Source organism: Sinohyriopsis cumingii, unplaced genomic scaffold, assembly GCF_028554795.1.
Source record: "Sinohyriopsis cumingii isolate HCF-2022 unplaced genomic scaffold, ASM2855479v2 utg001237l, whole genome shotgun sequence".
Lineage (NCBI taxonomy): Eukaryota > Metazoa > Mollusca > Bivalvia > Unionida > Unionidae > Sinohyriopsis > Sinohyriopsis cumingii.
Window position 1 is genome coordinate 1,940,690 of NW_028315973.1, and position 23,898 is coordinate 1,964,587.

At 35.6% G+C, this 23,898-nt stretch overlaps 1 protein-coding gene across 2 annotated transcripts in view; it reads right to left on the bottom strand.

Moving 5' to 3' along the window:
* LOC149772715 (pyridoxal phosphate homeostasis protein-like) overlaps positions 1-13,913 on the bottom strand; it is a 35,778-nt gene extending 21,865 nt beyond the window's left edge. Inside the window, exons 1-3 of one of the 2 annotated variants that reach the window (XM_089947469.1) lie at positions 13,798-13,913; positions 11,873-11,980; positions 5,519-5,554 (exon numbers count right to left, since the gene is read on the bottom strand). In XM_089947469.1, coding sequence (XP_089803595.1) covers positions 5,519-5,554; positions 11,873-11,923 — 87 coding nt within the window. In that variant the 5' untranslated portion in view covers positions 11,924-11,980; positions 13,798-13,913. Of the gene's footprint in view, positions 1-5,518; positions 5,555-11,872; positions 11,981-13,464; positions 13,597-13,797 lie in introns of those variants that run through there. The other variant, XM_089947468.1, reaches the window with a different exon arrangement.
* Positions 13,914-23,898: the final 9,985 nt, after the last annotated feature.

Consider the following 23,898-nt stretch of genomic DNA (forward strand, 5'->3'; position numbering starts at 1 on the left):
AATATTTATCTCCCTCTATCTACCAAAAGTATCAATCTCTCTGTCTATCTGCCTATCTAAAACATCAATCCGTCTATTTAAAGTATCAGTATCTATGTGTATGTGTGTGATTAGGATTTTAATGTAGCTTTAACAAATTTTCAGTCATATCGCTAAAATGTCTGCAGTGTGGCAGTTTATAGTGATGTCTAGCACTGGGGCATCATGCCACAGACATGTAGCATTATGTCCCACCCAGTCACATTATCCCGACACCAGGCCAACCAGTCCTAACACTAACCTTTTATTGCTGAGCACCTAGTGAGGCAGCTGTTAGTACCATTTTTTTTAAGTCTTTGGTATGACTCGGCCAGGGTTTGAACCCATGACCTCCCGCTTCCGAGGCAGATGCTCTAACCACTAGGCCACCAGAGCGGTCTATCAATATCTATGTAAAGTATCAATCAGTCTATATCTTAAGCATTTAAAGTATTAATCTGCCTATATCTAAAGAATCAAACTATCTAAAGAATCAACATACAGTATGAAGCTGTCTATATCTAAAATATCAATCTGTCAATATATAAAGTATCTGTATATATCTAAAGTATCAAGCTGTCTATATAGAATCAATCTGTGTATATCTAAAGTATCAAGCTGTCTATATCTAAAGAATCAATATGTCTATATCTAAAGTATCAGTCTATCTATATCTAAAGTATAAATCTGTCTATACCTAAAGTATCAGTCTGTCTATATCTAAAGTATCAAGCTGTCTATATCTAAAGTATCAATCTGTCTATATATAAAGTATCAGTCTGTCTATATCTTAAGTATCATTCAAGCTGTCTATATCAAAAGTTATATCAGTCTTTCTATATCTAAAGTATCAATGTCTATATCTATTGAATCAATATGTCCATATCTAAAGAATCAATCTGTCTATATCTAAAGTATCAAGCTGTCTATATCTAAAGTATCAATGTCTATATCTATAGAATCAAGCTGTCTATATCTATTGAATCAATCTGTCCATATCTAAAGTTACTGTATCAGTCTGTCTATATCTAAAGTATCAATATGTCTATATATATTGAATCAATATGTCTATATGTAAAGTATCAGTCTAATATCTAAAGTATCAATCTCTCTATACCTAAAGTATCAGTCTGTCTATATCTTAAGTATCAAGCTGTCTATACCTAAAGTATCAAGCTGTCTATATCTAAAGTTATATCAGTCTTTCTATATCTAAAGTATCAGTATGTCTATATCTATTGAATCAATCTGTCCATATCTAAAGTATCAGTCTGTCTATATCTAAAGTATCAATAGGTCTATACCTAAAGTATCAAGCTGTCCATATCTAAAGTATCAGTCTGTCTATATCTTAAGTATCAAGCTGTCTATACCTAAAGTATCAAGCTGTCTATATCTAAAGTATCAATCTGTCTATATCTAAAGTATCAGTCTGTCTATATCTAAAGTATCAATATGTCTATACCTAAAGTATCAAGCTGTCTATATCAAAAGTTATATCAGTCTTTCTATATCTAAAGTATCAATGTCTATATCTATTGAATCAATATGTCCATATCTAAAGTATCAAGCTGTCTATATCTAAAGTATCAATGTCTATATCTATAGAATCAAGCTGTCTATATCTATTGAATCAATCTGTCCATATCTAAAGTTACTGTATCAGTCTGTCTATATCTAAAGTATCAATATGTCTATATATATTGAATCAATATGTCTATATGTAAAGTATCAGTCTAATATCTAAAGTATCAATCTCTCTATACCTAAAGTATCAGTCTGTCTATATCTTAAGTATCAAGCTGTCTATACCTAAAGTATCAAGCCGTCTATATCTAAAGTTATATCAGTCTTTCTATATCTAAAGTATCAGTATGTCTATATCTATTGAATCAATCTGTCCATATCTAAAGTATCAGTCTGTCTATATCTAAAGTATCAATAGGTCTATACCTAAAGTATCAAGCTGTCTATATCTAAAGTATCAATCTGTCTACATCTAAAGTATCAGTCTGTCTATATCTAAAGTATCAATATGTCTATACCTAAAGTATCAAGCTGTCTATATCTAAAGTTATATCAGTCTTTCTATATCTAAAGTATCAATGTGTCTATATCTATTGAATCAACCTGTCCATATCTAAAGTATCAGTCTGTCTATATCTAAAGTATCAATATGTCCATATCTAAAGTATCAAGCTGTCTATATCTAAAGTATCAATCTGTCTATATCTAAAGTATCAGTCCGTCTATATGTTAAGTATCAAGCTGTCTATACCTAAAGTATCAAGCTGTCTATATCTAAAGTTATATGTCTTTCTATATCTAAAGTATCAATATGTCTATATCTATTGAGTCAATATGTCCATATCTAAAGAATCAATGTCTATATCTAAAGTATCAAGCTGTCTATATCTAAAGTATCAATGTCTATATCTACAGAATCAAGCTGTCTATATCTATTGAATCAATCTGTCCATATCTAAAGTTACTGTATCAGTCTGTCTATATCTAAAGTATCAATATGTCTATATCTTTTGAATCAATATGTCTATATCTTTTGAATCAATATGTCTATATCTAAAGTATCAGTCTATCTATATCTAAAGTATAAATATCTCTATACCTAAAGTATCAATCTGTCTATATCTAAAGTATCAGTCTGTCTATATCTTAAGTATCAAGCTGTCTATACCTAAAGTATCAAGCTGTCTATATCTAAAGTTATATCAGTCTTTCTATATCTAAAGTATCAATATGTCTATACCTAAAGTATCAAGCTGTCTATATCTAAAGTTATATCAGTCTTTCTATATCTAAAGTATCAATATGTCTATATCTATTGAATCAATATGTCTATATCTAAAGTATCAGTCTATCTATATCTAAAGTATTAAGCTGTCTATATCTAAAGTATCAAGCTGTCTATAACTAAAGAATCAAACTGTCTATATTTAAAGTATAAGTTGTCTATATCTAAAGCAGAGGTCTCGCTAGGATTTTATAACTAGGAGTTCAGGACTCCCATTTTGGTAAAAATAGGAGTCACACCATCAAAGGTTGCAGTCCCTTCTTTCCTACAGAATCAACAAAGACGTGAGTGCATCTATTTTTAGATAGAGATGTTTTCGAAATGTAATCGCTCACTTTAATATAGCTTTATTACAATAGTCCATGGACAGGATTGTAAATTTGGTTTATTTATTTGTCAATGTCCTTGTAGTAATTTTAGGCAATGGTTAAATAGTATCTGATTTGCTGTTTTTCCCCGTATTTTTGCAAATATGTGTCAAGTCAGAAAACAGCTTAGACCTTAAAGCGCATCTCATGAATTCCACAACATAGAATTGTCCCATACGTTTCTGACCTACATAATTTGCATTTTAAAGTTAAGCTTTTAATAAAATAATACCTTGTCTTTGCTTTCAAAGATTTGTATATTTTTCTGAATATATTTGTATGATGATTTACGAAAACAATCTAATAATCTGGTACATCCCAGACTTAGCAAAGTCTGCCATTATTTCACGTTAGGCCTACTGGTTCACTTACAGTTTCAAACTAATTTTATGACGAAATAGTGTAGAAGAGGCAGTTAATATATATCCAGATCACCGATTCTGATCTTAAAACACATGTTTGTATGTTTTATCATCAACGGATATCATGCAGGAAACTGATAGCTGCTACCTTACTTGGAAAAGGGTTAATGGCCAATCAGCTATCAAAACATATGCTTGTGAATGGGCAAAAGATTGTTGGTTTATCAACATAACTGATATCAAAACTAGGCCTAGCTACTGATGTCTTGATGAGTACATTTTGCTACAACACTAGAACTAACAGGGCTAAGGCAAGGGGCATTTTAAAAAAAGTATGGTCTGTCAATGTACCTTTTAAATAGCTCTTGTTCATCCATCAGGGTGATACTGAATTTTGTCAATCCAAGTAAGGACTTATTCCAAACACTAAGCTAGGCATCACACACTTTCTTACACTTAGCTACTGTCCCATCTGAACTATCAATTCTAGCAGCTTTAGCACTCTTCTGAATCTCGTTACCATCTTTGTAAGCTTGCCATTTAACCCAAAAATACTTATAAAAATTTATGAATGGCATTTTGTTTAAGTCTCAACATGTCTTGATTCTGAGGTCACATGCACTACTTATTCCGATACATTCGGAAATGAACACAATAATGAAAGCTAAAGTTGTTTATTTGATATACTTTTATAAATGACTGCATTTACATCTCTGGGTCTTTCTGACTCTGAATTCAATCACTGTAAATAGAAGTACATTTTCCCACCCGGCCACCAGTCAAAGCCTTTGAACTTGCCACCCAGCTATTGCATCATGTTCTTTTTGATGTACTCTTATAATGGCAACATGTATGTACATCAAGGGGTCTTTCAGTCACTGAATGCTGTCATTGTAAATATCAGCACAGCTAATGGATCAACACATTTTCCCACAAAGCAGGTGGCTGAAGCAGGACTGGCAAGTCTTTAAATTTTGCTGCACACCTATTACATGCGTACGGAGGACTCCCGCCTCAGTGATTTTCTGCATCCCAGATCAACAATTGGCATCCAAATATGTGTAATTAAGTGTTCCTGAGATCTCTGTAAAGTATCAAGCTGTCTATATTAAAAGTGTCAATCTGTCTATATCTAAAGTATCAAGCTGTCTATACCTAAAGTATCAAGCTGTCTATACCTAAAGTATCAGTCTGTCTATATCTAAAGTATTAATATGTCTATATCTATTGAATCAATCTGTCCATATCTAAAGTATCAGTCTGTCTATATCTGAAGTATCAGCCTGTCTATATCTAAAGTATAAGTTGTCTATATCTAAAATATCAATATGTCTATATCTAAAGTATCAATCTGTCTATATGTAAAGTATCAATATGTCTATATCTATAGAATCAATATGTCTCTATCGAAAGTATCAATCTGTCCATATCTAAAGTATCAGTCTGTCTATATGTAAAGTATCAATATGTCTATATTTAAAGTATCAATATGTCTATATCTAAAGTATCAATCTGTCCATATCTAAAGTATCAGTATGTCTATATGTGAAGTATCAATATGTCTATATCTATATAATCAATATGTCTATGTCTCAAGTATCGGTCTCTCTTTATCTAAAGTATCAATCTCTCTATACCTTAAGTATTTTAAAATATTGATCAGTTTATATTTAAAGGATCAATCATTCTAAAGAATCAATCTGTCTATCTAAAGTATCAATCTGTCTATATCCAAAGGATCAATCTGTCTAAAGAATCTATCTGTCAATATATTTAAAGTATCAATCTATGCAAGTACCTAACTCTCAGCAGTCATGATACATCTAGTACAACAGAGACAGAAGTAATTATTGTATATTTGATAATTACTGTATATTTTACAATTATTGTATATTATATAAATATTGTATATTATATAATTATTGTATATAATATCAGATATACTTTGCTATATTTACCTCTTCACTAGTGGATTTCTCATACAATTCATTGACCTAGGTAAAAGAAAACTCATCATAAACAAACACAGAAATAATAACAATGAAGTAATAAATTGTATGTCTGTAAACACATGGTAATATCAGAATAAACTAAACTTTACATACTGAAAAATATAAATAAACATGCAAATCAGAAAGTGGATCAATGATAACAACTAAACTTTTCATACATAAAAATATAAATCAACATGCAAATCCAACCTTGGTTTGTCTTGCATTTCTTGCAATGTTGTAAAATTCTAATGTCTGACTATATCTGACTTGTCAATAGAGTATTATAAATATGACTAAATAGCATTTACTATCAATAGCACATTTACCTTTCACAGTAATCAGTAAGGATCCATTTTGTTAATTTCACCTTCGAGATTACTAACAAGCAAATGTCAAGGAATAAATCAACCTTTCCAACTACCTTCTCTCCAGTCGACCTTCCGGACATGTTTGCAAATTTCTTCCGTGACAAAGTACAAACCATCAGAGATAAGCTTGACACCACAATTTCAATTGACTCATCGTCACCATACAGTTGGGATACAGAATTTGAGTGGCAACCATTAGCAGCATTTGAACCTGTCTCTATGGATTTCGTACATACAATCCTGCTGAAGAGTGCACCAAAGTCATGTGAACTTGATCCAATTCTAACATCACTGCTGCTTGAGTGCTTAGATTCAGTATTGCTTTCACTAACTGATGTTATGAATACCTCTCTCTCATCCGGGGAATTCCCATCGTTTTTCAAAACTGCCATTGTAAAGCCTCTGCTGAAGAAACCAACACTAGACTATAACGATTTAAAGAACTACTGCCCAGTTTCTAATCTCCCATTCATATCAAAAATCTTAGAAAAGGTTGTTCTATCCCAGCTTGTATCTCATCTAAATTCAAACAGTCTTTTTAGTAATGTAGAATCTGCATATCGCCCTTGCCACAGGACTGAAACTACTCTTCTAAAAGTAGTTAATGACATTCTCTCTGCTTTGGATAGTGGAAAGATTACAGTCCTCACCCTCCTTTATTTGTCTGCAGCATTTGACACAACAGACCATGATATATTACTTCACCGTCTCCAGCCTGTATTTGGCATTCATGATACAGCCTTACTGTGGTTCAAGTCCTACTTGGTCAACAGGACACAAATTGTATCTGCAAAAGGAATACACTCCAGCCCAGTTGATCTATGTTGTGGTGTTCCACAGGGGTCTGTTCTCGGACCTGTTCTCTTCATTCTGTACACTCAGTTGCTCTCAAATGTCATAGATCATCATCCAGTGTCTCACCAATTGTACGCTGATGACACCCAAATATACAAATCTAGCCACCCAACTGAAGTTGATGCTACCATCCATGGTTGAGAGAGGTGCATTTTTGATGTGAAATCATGGATGACATGTAACAAGCTGCCGATGAATGATGATAAAACTGAGGCCATTCTGATCACAACACAAAGACTTTCTCATTCACATCCTTTACCTCAAACAATAAATATCAGCAACGCCAACATTAAATTCACACAATCAGTATAAAACCTAGGTGTTACTCTGGACAGTACTCTCACACTGCACCAACATATGAACATATGCAAGGCTGCATATCTTGAGCTGAGACACATCAGCTCAATTTGCAAATATCTTTCAGTTGATGCCACTAAAACACTTGTGTGTACATTAGTACTTTCAAGACTGGACTATTGTAACTCAATTCTGTCGGGTTCATCTCAATATCTGTTCCAGAAACTTCAAAAAGTTCAAAACAAAGCTGCTTGGATCATACTTAGAGTACCACGATCAGAGCACACCTACCCGCTGCTCTGTACCCTACACTGGCTTTCCATTCGATCCAGAATCAAACACAAAATTTGTTCTCTGTGCTATGTTTCACTGTCGAACTCTAGTCCAACATACATATCCGACCTCACCCATGTGTACACACCAGCAAGATACTTACGCTCCTCTTCTGACAATTGTATACTCATTATTCCCACTATGAAAACAAAGTCATGTGGACAGCGTTCTTTTGCATACCAAGCCCAGCAACGTGGAATGAATTGCCCACTGAACTTAGACACAAAGACAAAGTGATCACATTCAAGAGGGCTCTCAAAACTCACTTATTTCGACTGCAAGAACAAACTTAAAGACCTAATAATGTTTCCTACATTAAATATTCTCAGCATGTTTTTTATTTTATTTTTTATAATGTTTTTCTAATTTCATGGTGTTTGTTTCTGTAATAAAATTATTATATGTTTTTTATCTTATAGGTGTTGTCTAATGTTGTAAAGCACTTCGAGCTTCTAAAGATTAGGTGCAATACAAAGTCCTCATTATTATTATCATTATTATAGACTCCGAATACCAGATTATAGGCCCTTACCAAAAAAATATAAAGTCATGCCATTTTTCTGAATCTACCAATGATACCGGTAGTTCATCTCTATATCTTATAAGTTAATAATTAACTTTGGTACTAGAGCTAAAAAAACTATCTGGTCTGGCTTCTCAGCAGAAGTTAAAGATTATGTAGCATGTTGTTGTTGTTGTGGGGTTTAATCCCATTTTTCAGCACAAGGTAGGCTATACATGTCGGCCAGTATTAATGGTGGAGGAAGAACCCAGGAAAACCTCAGAAAGAACCACCAACCCATGAGAAGCTAATGGCAAGCTTTCTCACATACCTACACTGGCCAAACCCAAGACTCGAACCCACACAGACAAAGGTGAGATGGCAGTGATCCGTAAAGGTGTGCGCTTTAGACCACCTGACCACTCCTTATATAGCATGTAAAACGTGAAGGAACAATGTCGTTATTACTGTAGAATACTGAAAAATATCATTGTTAGTGTAGAATACTAAAAAATATTATTAGTGTAACTTTTTATAAAAGAACAGCATGCAGTTAGAAAGATATATCATTAAACTACTTATATGAGCTTGACTATACTTCTGCCTGAACAAAACAAATTGTATGTGATACACGTATACACATACTCCAGGTAAGTAAGTACCAATCTATACAATAAAATTCCAGGGCTCACAATAACAAAAAATGTGAAGTAGTTTTTGAGGGATTACAGATACAGATATTTCTGCCTTCTGTTTGACTGTGGAAATTGTTAACTATATCATAATGGAAACATTGGTATCCCCATCCTTTAGCACCTTACTTCTCCATGACATTGCAAATTTGACCACTAGATGTCTAAGGAACTTCCCTTTCTTCTACCTCCATTCCCAAATAATAAAACCTTATCATCCCAATCACTCAGAACAGAAACTTGTATTTGTAGCAAAATCTAGGTCATTATGCCTATAAACTAATTTACAATACGCAATTAAATACCTGTCAGATCATGACCTTTTGTATGAAAAACATGTTTACTCCCAAAACAGTGAGAAAGCTTGCCAGTAGCTTCTCGAGGGTCGGTGGTTCTTTCCGGGGATTTCCCGGGTTCTTCCTCCACCATTAATACTAGCCGCCATGTATAGCCTATCGTGTGCTGAAAAATGGCGTTGAACCCTACAACAACAACAACAACAACTCCCAAAACACTAGAGATGTTGTTTCTTTATGTTTAAAAAAGTGAGAGATCTTTATTGTCACCGCAACATATTTCTGAAGACTGTTAAACAGCTAATGCTCATGAAAATCTATCATCAGTGGACAATTTATTCAGTTAAACATCATAAAGACAATTAAAAGCTAAAGATAGAGACTAAAAAAAATCATCATACCGTAGGTTACTTAACTGACTGACAATCATGAAGGGTGCTTTTGTTTGTCTGTCCTTTTATTTCTATGGGACAGCCAACCAAGTTGACATGCACAGGCAAACTACACAAGTGGAACAACCCAATTCATGCAAAGTTAGGTAAATCAGAGCAAGGTACTGAAATTTATTACACTTTGTTGCCTTGAATAAGAATGTTTAAGCCATCTTTGATATAGATTATTAGCTAGTTTGTGATCAGTGGCAATTTTTTTCAAGTAAATTTGATTATGTGCGTAAAATATAATATCTCAGTAGATGGAGTGAGAAAGTTAGAAGAAGTGTTACTCTTTGAGTGTGAACCAATTTTGAAAAAAAGTATTTCAAACTGGAGTTTTAGGAAGGATGAACCCATCTGTGAATTGCACAAAGAACAAAAAACTAAATTTCCTGCTTGACATAATTTGACTATGAAGCAAAGCAGCAAGGGAGACCATTTCATAACTAGCACAATAGATGCAAACAGTATATTGGTGGATTTATTTAATATTCAAATTATTATTCACTGGAATTACAAACTGCATAAAAATTGTTCTTGGCCTAAAATATTATTTTGTTTATAGTGAATTCAGACATGGATATTCTGAATTTATATTATTGTGATACATCAAAAGACTGTTAACCCTTTACCTCATAGAGCAAAGTTACCCAGTGCAATGTGCTATAAATAAAACACCTGTTACCTATTCGACTCCATACACATAGGCCTGCCTGTTAACTGTTAAGCACTGTAGTGTATGTTATGGTTAATAGCAATTTTAACCATTTTACATTTTTGGTAAACATCTATTATTTATGGAAAAAGTTATGGGTAAAGTCCGATTGTTACAGTTGTGTAATTATATTTCTCGGAGGAATTTTTTATGTGCTTTAAAATCTTGAGAGAACTCATTCACCGACATGTCAGTGAAACCGTGTGGCCAATCTTAGCTGCCATTTCTTATACTCGAAATTTACATGTTTTTTTGTTCCCATCTACATCACTAAGTCATCTGAATTTGATAATTTATAAAAACTAATTGCTGCCTACATTAACATCAGAGCCTTTGCCTAAGTTATTAAAGCTTTCATAGTTGTGATTCTAATTGTAAAAACTTTGTAAGTTCTGTATGAAATCCATGACCTCCATTTTGGAGAGTGGACAATATGACACAGTTACTTTAAATAGCAGATTTCAACCAGAGCATAAACAGTGACAACGTGATCTGAAGTAATGTTCATTTGCAGAAATGAATGTACTATCTAATAGCGGGTTTTCCCTGAAGGTGGCGTTACAAAAACCTGCTTAAAATGGCTGATGTTTACAGCAAGCATCAAAAGGTGCTTCCATGCGAATGGAGTAGATGCATCAAAAGGCGCTTCCATTAAAATGGAGTAGAGGCGTCCAAAAGCGCTTGCATAAGGTAAAGGTTTAACACATCACATTTCAGTCCTTTTTTACATCATACATTTAATATTGGAATTTGTTTGGAATACCACTGGAATTCAATTGGACCTTCATAATTTGGACTTGTTTTAGAACTTTTAGACTATTTTGGATTTAATTCACAATACTAAAAGTTCTTTTTAAATTTTCACTTTGTATGCTTGGGAAATAAATTATTTGTTGAATTTTACAAAACGTTTTGGTTTGTGCTCTTTTCTGTGACTTAGTTTAAGACATAGAGTCGTAACAATAACTTGCTGAAATTGGGCAGCAATATCTTGCAGGGGAGTAAAGCCCAACAGCCAATCCGCTATTAAAACGTGCCTGTGAACGTGCACAAGATTATTTTGCTGGCACAACTGATATGAACACCCACTAATGCCAAATACAATAGTTTCACCTGACACTATAACACTAACTACTTGGCTGGGTGGAGGGAGCATGTCACATGCTATAAACTGTTGTCAGTCTGAGAACATATTTTGTTTTAAATGACAGGACAAAGTCATTTGTTTGCTTTTCTAATAGAAAGTGAAGTTTATATTTTTTCAGTGACTTAGTCACCCACTTCGCCTCGTAGAGTGATCCCTGAGAGAGAGAGAGAGAGAGAACTAAACTAAAAATTTTAAAAACTAATATTTTCAGGTAACTGCAATATGATAGGACTTCAAGGCTCAAGGTATGGAACTTATGAAAACTTCCAACACTGGAATTCCTGGACTTCCAAAATTAAGGAAAATGGAAGCCCAGCCTAACCAACAGAGAGTACATTAAATAACCTTGGTACATAGGTTGCCCAAGGGATAACCATCTGTGAGAGATGTATAGTTTTGGGGTCCCTCCTCTGGAGTTGGACAGAGGCAAATGTCATATAAACAAAACCTTAAGTTACATATTTTAATATTCATTTACTCAAGCTGTAAACATGGAGTCCTGATGCAAGGGCACATCACATACATAACAGGTCTTAGATTATGACCAATGTCGAGGTCGAGGTCAGGGAAAAGGCAGTTCAATATGTAATTAAAATCATTGGCATTTGCCATAAAGTAAACTGTCTGTTGGGGGATTTCTGACATTGAGACATCAAACTAATGTATAATGAAAACTTACATAATTTTCTCCAAAGTATCTTTGTCCATGATTGTATGCCTCTAAAACCATGCTTACTGGTTTGGTTTTTGTTACAGCAACTAACCGTGGTTCAATCTGAGGTAGAGACTGAAAAATATCATTAGAAGATCATCAGAAAAGAAATCAGTACTTCATCTAGAAACTTATTATTATCCAAGTAGTTTGTTCATGCCTTTCCACAATAAACTTGTAAATATAATGTAATTTATGTGTAAGTTACAGGTTGATTTATTAATATTAGTACATTTTTATTCATTTCGTTAAAGAAACATATTTAAACTTAATCCAATTTTGGCATTCCCCACCTCTATTGCATTCCTACCAAAGGAACTGTTGGTAAATGGAACCTGAAAACATGTTATTTTGCTTTTGTCAGAACTTAGATTTATTAGAATAAAAAGCAGCTGAGTAAGTCAAATCTGACTAAAGCAACATGACTTTAGCTTGTTGAAAAGCATCAACAAGGCTAGTCCTACGAAGTAAGACATAGCACATGTTGGTTTTGTTTTTGTGTTATGTCTTACTATCCAAATAACGGGCTTGTATACCATTTTCTGATGTCGGTTGGCATCGGAACGAGTAGTCAAATTTTCAGGAATATCTCACACATTTGGCAGCCTATACTGATACTCTTCCACTAATTTATGTGTAATTAATATACTTACTGTGCTGTCTTCATCCTCTTGCAGTGTGACACAAGTTGAGGTATGCTGAAGTATGTTTATGTAGGTTCATGTGGATGATATGTTTCTTGAACAAAATGAAACATTGCTTACTGTTCCAATAGGCATAATATATTTTTACTTGTTTCATTAAAGAGTAATATATCAACTTGACCAGAGTTTGGCATTCTCGGCTTTCATCGCTTTCCAGCCAACTGAAATGTGTCTTACATTATAGGACTACAACTAGGGCTGCCAAGTGTACAAGATATTACTGAAAGTTTTACTTCTCGCTCCGATTTTGGTCGACCTCAGAAGACGCTAAACAATGCCGTTATTTAGGTCATAAGACAGTGACCTAATTAAAAAAAGAAAAAATATCGAGGGAGGTGTTTTAAACTGATGGACTTAGTGACCTTCCAAAGAAATCTGGATCTATGAGGATCCAAATAAACTAAATAACTGCCATTTAATGGTATTAAGAATCAAATCCATGAAAATGACACAAATTACTGAAATAATCACTGCTGAACAAATGAATGGCACGACTTTTTTTAAAGTACAATACGTCACACAACACAGGGGTTCGTTACAAAGAAAATTTGGAGTATCCGACCATGAATTAAGGGATGGGGGTTCTAACCTGTAACAATACTGTTACAGGTTATAAGCCCCATCCCTTGATTCATGGACGGATACTCCAAATTTTCTTTGTAACGAACCCCTGTGGTTGACAACACTGTTGTCAACCACAGGGGTTCGTTTACAAAGAAAATTTGGAGCTGTTGTCAACAGCTTCATATGCCCTTGCAAGTTGCATTGTAAGTTGCAGTTATATCAGCTTGCAGCTACTCGTGATATAATACAGTGAATAATATCACCTAAAATGAAGAAATGTACACAATAAACCTTGGATCTCTTTTGCGTCGCATTTTGTATTCTTTCCCTAACTAACTTCAATGCTTTCCCTACGTCAAAATCTGAAGTCATTCTTCGAAACATTACTTATGCCAAACCAATAATCATTCGGATTACCTCGACTATTTTGGACAATCGAAACATCCTCTGCTTTTTTCACCTATATTAGTATATGTCGGATATAAACAGTGGCCGCTAGGAACTGCCCTCAAGCTCGTGGTTGTCACTACGACATCGTAACTTATTAAGCGCTAGCTATCATTTATTATGAGAATCTGATTTTTTTGCACATCTAACCGTATGTTTCATCAGGTAAAAACTTACCAATATGAGAAGTATAGCTACAATTATTGTCGAGTCTCTTTCAGAGAGTCGAAGTTATTCGACTTAACATTGGAAAGGGACAATACAGTTACGAATGGTATTACTGCGAGACAATTAGTCTGGTTCCCTGACCTCTCTCATCTCGTTACTTTTTGTTATAACGAAGAGTAATGGAATATAGAATGGTTAGAGAACCAGACTACAAGACAATAAATATGCATTCGAATATCCTGCACTTCACATTTGGTTACTTCCCTTGTTCAAGATATGCCAAATGTAAAATTTGGTTGTAGAATGCCACAAGGTGAAATAGATAAACCTTTAGTACAAGTTACATTCTAAGTTAATTAATGTATACGCATTTACTCATTTGAAATTAAATATTAATCGTTCTTTTAAAATTTAACACTAATTTTCTTTAACCAAAGTTTTTCTCATTCCTGATTAATGAATGCTCTGTACCTTTTAACTGTCACCAAGAAACTTCCAGACGAAAATAAGCTAGTTCACGGAAAATTACTTCGCATGCGCAGGAATTTCACAGCTGTATCCGGGTTAAAGGTCAAAAGGACCCATATCACAGAGATTTAGCACTGCGATAAGCAACACTTCAATCAGGTAACTGTCATGAACAAGTCAAAGTGTTTTGATCATTGTAGGAAGGCAGAGGTATATAAGATAGCCCATCTACAACTCAGCCATGGTAAAATACTGCTTCATATTACAGACATATACGATATGTTGATCTGTGCGCCTGCTATAAAGAGGGAGATAATATATATATATATATATATATATATATATATATATATATATATATATATATATATATATATATATATATATATTGACGTATCTTGATAACTATAGTTTTGCAATGTCAACACCAGCATGTGAGCTTTTCCTCTTGTTATGAATTTCTGGGAACACTCATTTTTCTTTTTATTTACAGAAAGCAACATGCCAAGCAGTCAAAGATGTGCAGTTATAGGATGCAGCATTAAAAAAAAAAAACATATAAAGGAGCAGCAGAGAGCGTGAACAGACCACTTAATCCGTCACGTACGTTTTTTTGAACCAAAAAAAAAATAGTGACCCTTCATAGAGGTCATTAACATTACCGCGTCATTGATTGACCCAGACAAACAAGGGATGCGGTCACCACCCTTTCTGCTGCTAGAATTAAATCATTATGTTATATTAAAATAATGGTACATCCGGAATCTCATACTGCAAGGATAGCTCGAGAACGATTAGAAGCAATCAAAAAATTTCTTCCTGTCAGAGACTTATTTAGAGAAAACTTGCAAGCGCAGCAACAATCACAAGCTGAGTACGAAGAGGACACTAAAAAACTGTTTAAACCCGTCACTGCAGCTACTAAGAAAGTTGCAGCGGCTGTTGAAAAAAACTATATGGGGAGATATTGCAGAGGAAGATGAGAAGAGGAAAAAGGGTATTTTTCCAGTATTAGAACAAACTGCAGCGCAGACTGAAAAAATAGAAAGAAGAACTAAACAAACAAAAAAGATTTTACGGGTTCTTCCAACTGATATAGCTGCGGCTCAGCCTCCACCCGTCGGTGAAGAAATACTTGAAGGTATTGGTAAAATTCGTGCTGAAATAGGTGATATAAAAGATCGTGTACCAGAAACAGAAACAGAGCAAGCAAGGGCTAGGGTTGATATAAACGATAAATTTACTGAAAAAAGTATTAATTTAATAAAGAAATTTGAGGATGTAGATAAATTAGCTGAATTTATCGAAATATTTTATAATCAGCGAGAAAAACTTTTAAAATCCGAGTATGTTAATGATGCTATAAGTCGTGATAACTGGCGAAAATGGATATTTCGTATACACTATGATCTTGATCAAGCTAAAAACAGAGATTTTAGATATATTGCGTTATTAGACGCAATAGATAGATTTCATGCACGAGTGCAACAACAACAAATACAACCTCCTCCACAACAGAGAAAACAATCTCCTCTATCACAGCAAAAACCACAAACTCCACCACCGCAACAACAACAAATACAACCTCCTCCACAACAGAAAAAACAACCACCTCCTCGATCGCAATCTCCAGAAGAAGAATTTCACGATGCACCAGGTGCTACTGGTAGTGGTTTCGGAGTTAATATTACACTGGTCAACAGTGAAATCATTACTGACTTGAAAAGGCCCTAATCTGTAGTATTTTGGTGTGCCGAACACGAATATAACCGTGAAAAATTTGTATTGGCTCTCGTTTTGAAGATATTCATATACCTCATTTTCTATGTTTCACTGTGTAAATTTCTCCAGTAGGACTGCAGCAACATCCGGAATAATGATGTAACATTGCATAATACCATCATGCTCACATCATCCACAGCTGATTGCATCATTTTCTGATGCAATGCAATACTAATGCCATGCGGCTGCTGAAGTAAGTTGACGTCAGCAGTGTACTATACATGTGTAGGCCTATTATACTAATGCCAGGCGGCTGCTGAAGCTGACGTAAGCAGTGTACTATATAAAGCCTAATCAGATAGGTTCAGCATTTAAAATATTTTAGACGTTGTGCGAGACAGTTCAAGCTACTGTTACATAAAACTTATTATTTTATCCATTTACGTACAATAAAGAACAGTAATGCCTCGAAAGTGTGTTAATACCGCGGACAATTTTTGCTATATTTGTGGGGAAGTGACATTTGCCAACCAGAAGAAAAGTATCAATTCTCAAGTGAAGAAGGCATATCATCTTTACTTCGGATGCAAGGTTGGTGACCAAGACAAGCCTTGGGCTCCGCATATATGCTGTGCTACATGTACAACACAGCTTTCACAGTGGTTGAATTGCAAAAGGTCATCAATGCCGTTTGCAGTCCCAATGGTGTGGAGAGAGCCAAGCAACCACCTAAATGACTGTTACTTCTGCTTGGTTCCTCCTCTTTCCGGCGGAATAACGAAGCGAAAGAAGTCGAGAATAGTCTACCCAAACATTCCGTCTGCATTGAGACCAGTTCCACATGGTGAGGGACTTCCTATTCCAGAACCTCCAGCAGAATATTCTCTTGATTCATCTGACGAAGACAAAGGTGAGTCGACCTGTTCTTCTCCTGGTCCATCAGCATGCAGTGATCCAGATTTTCACTGTGGTGCATCATCAACCCCACACAGAATAACACAGGAAGAACTAAATGACCTGATTCGTGATTTGGACTTATCAAAGAACAAGGCAGAATTGCTAGGATCAAGACTCCAACAATGGAATCTTCTAGAAGAAGATGTCACAATTACTGCATATCGAAAGCGCCACCAGCAATTGGAGCCTTTCTTCAGAAAGGAAAGTAATCTGATATTCTGTTCCGATATTGAGGGCCTCATGAATGCTTTAAAAATCACTCATGACCCACAAGAATGGAGACTATTTGTGGACTCTTCGAAACTGAGTCTCAAGGCTGTGCTTTTGCACAATGGAAACATTCTTCCATCTATTCCAGTAGCGTATGCTGTCCACATGAAAGAGACATACGATAACTTAAGGCAGCTACTGAATTCCATTGAGTATAACAAGTACAGCTGGCACCTCTGTGGTGATTTGAAGGTAGTTGCCCTTTTAATGGGACTGCAGCAAGGATATACAAAATACATGTGTTTCTTATGCGAGTGGGATAGCCGAGCAAGGGAAATGCACTACATGAGGAAGGAATGGACTCACAGGCAGAATGTAGCCATTGGAGAGAAGAATATCCAACAGCCAGCTCTGGTTGAGGCTCAGAAAATCTTGCTACCACCCCTTCACATCAAACTAGGTTTGATGAAGAACTTCGTGAAAGCCATTGACCGGACTTTGCCAGCATTCCGATACCTGCATGAAAAATTCCCTCGACTCAGCGAAGCAAAGATTAAAGAGGGAGTTTTTGTGGGTCCTCAGATTCGAGAGCTTTTCAAAGATGACCGGTTCAACAACTTGCTGGAAGGTGACGCGAAACAAGCATGGAATGCTTTTCACCTAGTTTCTACAAACTTCCTCGGAAATGTTAGGGCAGAAAACTATAAGGAACTAGTAGAAGACATGTTGATGAAGTATAAGAAACTTGGCTGCAATATGTCTCTAAAGATTCACTTCCTTCATTCCCATTTGGATTTCTTTCCTAGCAACTGTGGTATTGTTAGTGATGAACACGGCGAACGTTTTCATCAAGATATCGCAACAATGGAACAAAGATACCAGGGAAAATGGTCCACTACAATGCTGGCTGACTACTGCTGGACACTCCTCAGAGATGCTCCCGAACAGCTGTACAAGAGACAGGCGAAGAAATCTAAGATGTAGTCAATGACTTGATTTTTTATAGGTAGGCTATTACAGTTGACCTTTTACTATTGGAATGCATTTCGTTATGTAAACATTAATTTCTTGCAGATTACAAAAAAACTAGAGCCAATTTTGCAATTTGACTGTCATATTCGTGTTCAGCACATAAAAATTGATAAGAATTGACTAATTTTATTTCAGTAAGATGACTTTTGTAAAAATTTGTTGTCCAGTGTTATTTGACCCGATACTATCCCCAATGATGTGTCACGGTTAGAAGTTCTCATAGGGGGAAAACGTGCCGGGAATAATTCACCAGAAATAATTAATGAAGCAGCTGATATTTGTCGGCGATTATTTCAAGGTGGTATCATGGATGTCGACGTTTACCGAGAACTTATCGATGAACTTGTTGATGATTACAGTGACTAGTTGTTAGATAAATGGTAAATAAAACAAGATGATAGTACACAATAATCATCGTAAATCCGTACAGGTCAGAGCGGTAAATTCACGATTACCAATCTACAGAGCTATTTACGGAGATGGACTTGGTGATGTAGTAAGGGGATTATTCACAAGGATAGCTCCAAAAGTAGCACCTGTTGCAAAACAATTATCGATGAAAGCTATTGATATTGCTCGTGAAAAAACTCCTGGTGCAATTGTCAATGTTGCTGGTAAGGCGTTCTCGGCGATCAAAGATAGACTAGCACGATTAATGCGACGAAGATCACAACCAGTAAAATTACCAAGTACTGAAATTATGCCCGCAGACGTAAGTAAAATAATAAATCAAGCTGCAAATCAAAAACTGGCAGCGTTAGTAGATCAAGGACCCGGTGAACCAAGGAGTAATACTTCAAGTTTGATATCAGGAAGTGGAACTTCCCGAACGCGGTAATCAACGTATTAAACGGAAATAATTATAATAAAATGTTCAAGCGCCCCGACGAAGCATTTGATATTGGAGCACCTGTCCTTAAAGATGAATCGATACGTGATTATCAGTTTTATTCTTATGACGCACGAACACCAGATCAACGTGGAGGAAGAATTGAACTACAAGTTCATGACACAAGTAGATACTTTTTACCCGCTGAGGCTTTTCTTGAGGTAGAAGGTACAATTGTAAAAACGGATAATACTAATTACGGAGATGCAGTAAAAGTTGGTTTTGTCGACAACGGGATCATGGCATTATTTGATAGCGCCACGTATATGATCGATGGAAAAAATATTGAATCAATTCAGAATAATGTCGACGTTGCTACAACAATAATAGGATTAGCAAGATATTTTGATGATTATACAAAATCAGCAGGTCCCACAATGATGTTTGTGAAAAATAATTCTGGTCACCCCGATGATAATCCGCATAATATAAGACGACCGAAAAAAATCACTGCTGCTGCCGATGATGCTGATGTGGAGCCGGTGGTTCATGGCCCTAATGAAAATTTCAACTTGGGATTTACAATGCGTAAAAATATGTTGCTAGGAGCCAATAGAAGTTTTTCATGTACAATTCCACTATCGCATATTTTTGGATTTTGTAGAAATGTTAGAAAGGTTATTTTTGGAGCTAGACACACGGTTGTTCTTGTAAGAAAGGTTGATGATAGCGATGCTCTGTGGAGACCTCTTAGTGATGCTGGTAAAATAGTATTATTGAAACTTTCACTGTTGATGCCGGTAATGACTCCAACGATTGCAGAAGAACAAAAATTGATTTCTTTCATCGACACTGGTGGTAAATCCTTGTTGTCATGGTTAACAACAAGCACAGATAGTATGCAAACTGACGTTAACTGTCAGTTTACATGGCATATAGCATCACAACAAGGTGTTTCTGCACCACAGCATATTTTTATTGCGTTTCAGACCATCGATCGTTTAGGTAATCAAGAGCGTACTCATCTGATATTTGATAAACTAGGTATTACAAATATTTCTTTACGGATAAACGGACAACAAGAACCAACAGAGAATATACAACTAAATTATGAACAAAATAGTATAGGACGTGTATATCATCGTTTAATGTCATTCATGGGATGTGGTCAAAATGTAGATACTGGGTTGCAAATATCACAATATGATTTCAGAACTTTGTATCCGATTTATTATTTTTCACTGGAGCATCTTGATCTATCAGAACAATCTGTCGTTGATATACATCTTAAAGCAACGTTAAATACAGGTGGTGTTGATTATAGAGCAATCGCGGTTATACTCAGCGATAAAGCCATGTTACTTGAAGGTGGTAGTGGTCGAATGAGAGTCGTTGATGCACCAGTGGAAAATCTTTAATCATTATTTGGAGCGTGGCAAGTATTTATCATAAAATGCCATATCATCACGTTAGTGTCAGTCTGACTCCTGGTCTGATTAAAAACCTTCCATCAATTTCAGCAAAGAACTGCGGAATGAAAATATCACTAAAGCGAGATCAGATCACGGGTGGTCAGAATAAACTATCATTATCAGAACGTCAACTTAAACATTTCAACGACGCTAAACAATCAAAAACAGGCGTCAAACTTAATCTCTCTGCGGGTGCGATTAAGGACTCAATTAAAACCGGTGGTATTTTTCCACTTCTCACGGCCATTCCGGCATTAATAGCTGCTGCTGCTCCAGCCGTAGCAGAAGCAGCCGCAGTAGGTGCTGTTGAAACAGCTGCTGAAATGGCTCTAAAGAAAGCAACAGGAAAGGGATACAAAAAAAGGGACGCGGCCTAAGATTACCGGGATCTCGTTGGGGAAGAGGTCTGAGGCTTCCAGGATCACTTCGTTGGATGTTTCAGCATCAAATTTTGATTTACTTGATGCTGTTAAACAACTAAAAAAAAAATAACTTCAGAGGTGTTTTTATGCGAGATCAATTACCGAAACAACCAAACAGTGTTGAAACAGGTATTATTAATCTTGACTCAAATTCAGGACCCGGTACTCATTGGGTATCATACGCGGTTGATCCACGTGGAATCGTTTATTTTGATTCATCCGGGTTAGCTCCACCTGTTGAATTTATCAAGTATGTTGCACCACTTCACGCGCTAGTTTGGTATTCAACGCTACCAACACAAACAATGACAGATCCACCAATATGCAGCCGTGAGGTAATTAATGTACTTAACGCGATATCAAAATCATCCAAACCGCCACATAAAGTCATGCATGATTATACAAGCAACCGATTAGTTTTAAACAGATCTTAGATCTTAAAATATAATGGTTGATATTTATGGAAGAAGATCTTCACGCGTTAAGAAAAAATCCTATGACATTGATCTGTTAAAGTACGCGAGTAAAGATGAACTCGCTGATATCACGAATCTTGCTGCAGTCGACCCAGATAAGGTTGTTATTTTTCAGGATCGATATGGTAAACTAAAAACCAGCAATATCAAATGGAATGATATAGTTCGACGAGTACTCGGCGTGGTCACGGATAATAGCCCTGTGTTTACTGACAACGGCAAAATCAGGGATTCAAGTATATCGTTTACAACCATCAGAGATCAAATTACAGCAAGTGTTGCTAATCGCGTGAAAAATACCGGTGACACAATGACGGGTGAACTCAGCATGAACGGGAATAAGATAGTAGTTTTGAGAGATCCAACATCCGACGAAGACGCAGCAACAAAAAAATACGTCGACGTCAACTACAACACCGTAGATGGTAAATTATCCACGTTGCGGGCCGAGTATGACGTTCATGTAAACGCGTTCACAAATCTTCGCAGAAATTTTAGAAAAATTAATGAAACCACAGAGGAATTTTTTGGTAATCCGTTGGTCGTTGACGTAAAACTCGTTGATATCAAAACTAACCTAGACACGATCAAACGAACACAGCAAGACATCGTAGCGGGGATTCCTGAGATCGTTAATAAAACCAATTTGTTTAAAATTTCAGCCGGAATAACTCCCGGGCATATTACCAACATCGTATACGCTGTATCATCTTAATTCGCAACATGGTCGCAGCAAAATAAAACTATCAAATATTCCCCAACAGTCACTGGCGTGTACAGGTGATCTGTGTTCAGTGCTGCAAAATTTGAAATATTTACAGCGTATCCATGGCGCCATTCAACTGATAAGTTTTCCGGGGATGTATCTGTTATATTAAATTGCGGAACCGAAGAAATATTTATTCTGGAAGCAGCTGATAAGAAATTAACCGCAACATCTTACTGGTGGTGTTTGGAATTTGTAGCTGAAACACCTCAATTGGTTACTGCATAAAATATAATGAGTACCTCAATCGACGATGCATCTCAATACAGGTATAATCAAGCACGTGAATGGCAGGCAGCGTTGAAAGATCGAGCCGAACAATACACGGTAAAAGTAAAAAAATATCGACGACGACTAGTTATCGTCGACGTAATCTTTTATTCAGTATCCGCTGTTGTTGCTGCAACCGGTGTGATATTCTCAACAATAACAATGATGGCACCAGTAGCTGTAACCATTTATATTTCAGCTACAACAACGATTGCAGGTGTGTTCAATATCATTACAAAAAAAGTATGTACTTGCACGAATGAAAAATTATCCGATTACATGATAAAATTACATATAGCTACGGTCGCATACTCGAAGTTCTCTTCGTTGTTATCAGCGAGTCTCAGTGATGGAATTATATCTGATTTTAAGTTTTCAGGAATGATTAAAATATATAACAGTGCTGTTAAATGTACGAGTATTAATAATGACGGAATTACTCCAGCAGATCGTGACAAACACAACCCCGCACAAGACCACGATGATCTCGGTAAGCTCGATTAATCCTGAATTTAGCATCAATTTTCCAACTGCAATTCACGCGAATGAAATTGCACTAGAGCAATTACGAGTATACCATAGTTGGCCAAATATCAGATCGAAATCATTTAATGGTACACAAGCAAATAATTCGCTTGTATTTGCTAATAAAAATAAACCCGATGGAACACCTGACTGGGTCGTTGTTGGAATACCAACTGGCAGTTATGAGATTGAAGAGATCAATGAGGAATTTCAACGTAGAATAAAATCAATAACAGGAAAAGAATCAAAAATATCGATTAACGTTCATGAACCGACGCTATCTTCTACAATCGAAATAAACTCTCTTGATTATGTCATTCATATTTATCAGTCCACGATAAGATCCGTACTAGGTTGACCTGAAATTCCGCCAGTGCATGAAGGACCACCACAACCAAAATTAATAGAATTTCTCACGGACGAAGCCAAGTTTATAACAACTCCAGAATACCGAAATTTTTATTCATGGACTGGTAGGGATACTAAGAATACTCGTATTATTCATGATGGTAAATTATATCCTAAGGTACCGTTTTCTATCATTGATATTAACATAAAAACTTCAACTAATATTGTTTATGAAAGAGATTTCAGATCAAAGGCTAACGAAATTAAAACTGAATACACAACTACATTAACGACATTAGCGTGTTTATTTAAAAACTATATCCTGGAGCATCCCAATATCAATCTAAAGCATCAGATCATTGCAACGATACAACATTTAAATCAAATTGTATTAGATCTTAAATATTTTAATCAGACTATTATTGAAGTAATAAATGCTAATAATTATATAGTTACAGGAGAAAAAAATAGTATCAAGCAAGCATATATTGATCATTATAAAATAACTGAAGCAGATTTATTAAATTTTCCACTACCAGGATTTGAAACCTGCGAATTGATAAGATCACTCAATGATCTTGTCGCGAAAAACTTTCCTAAAATACTCGATGCA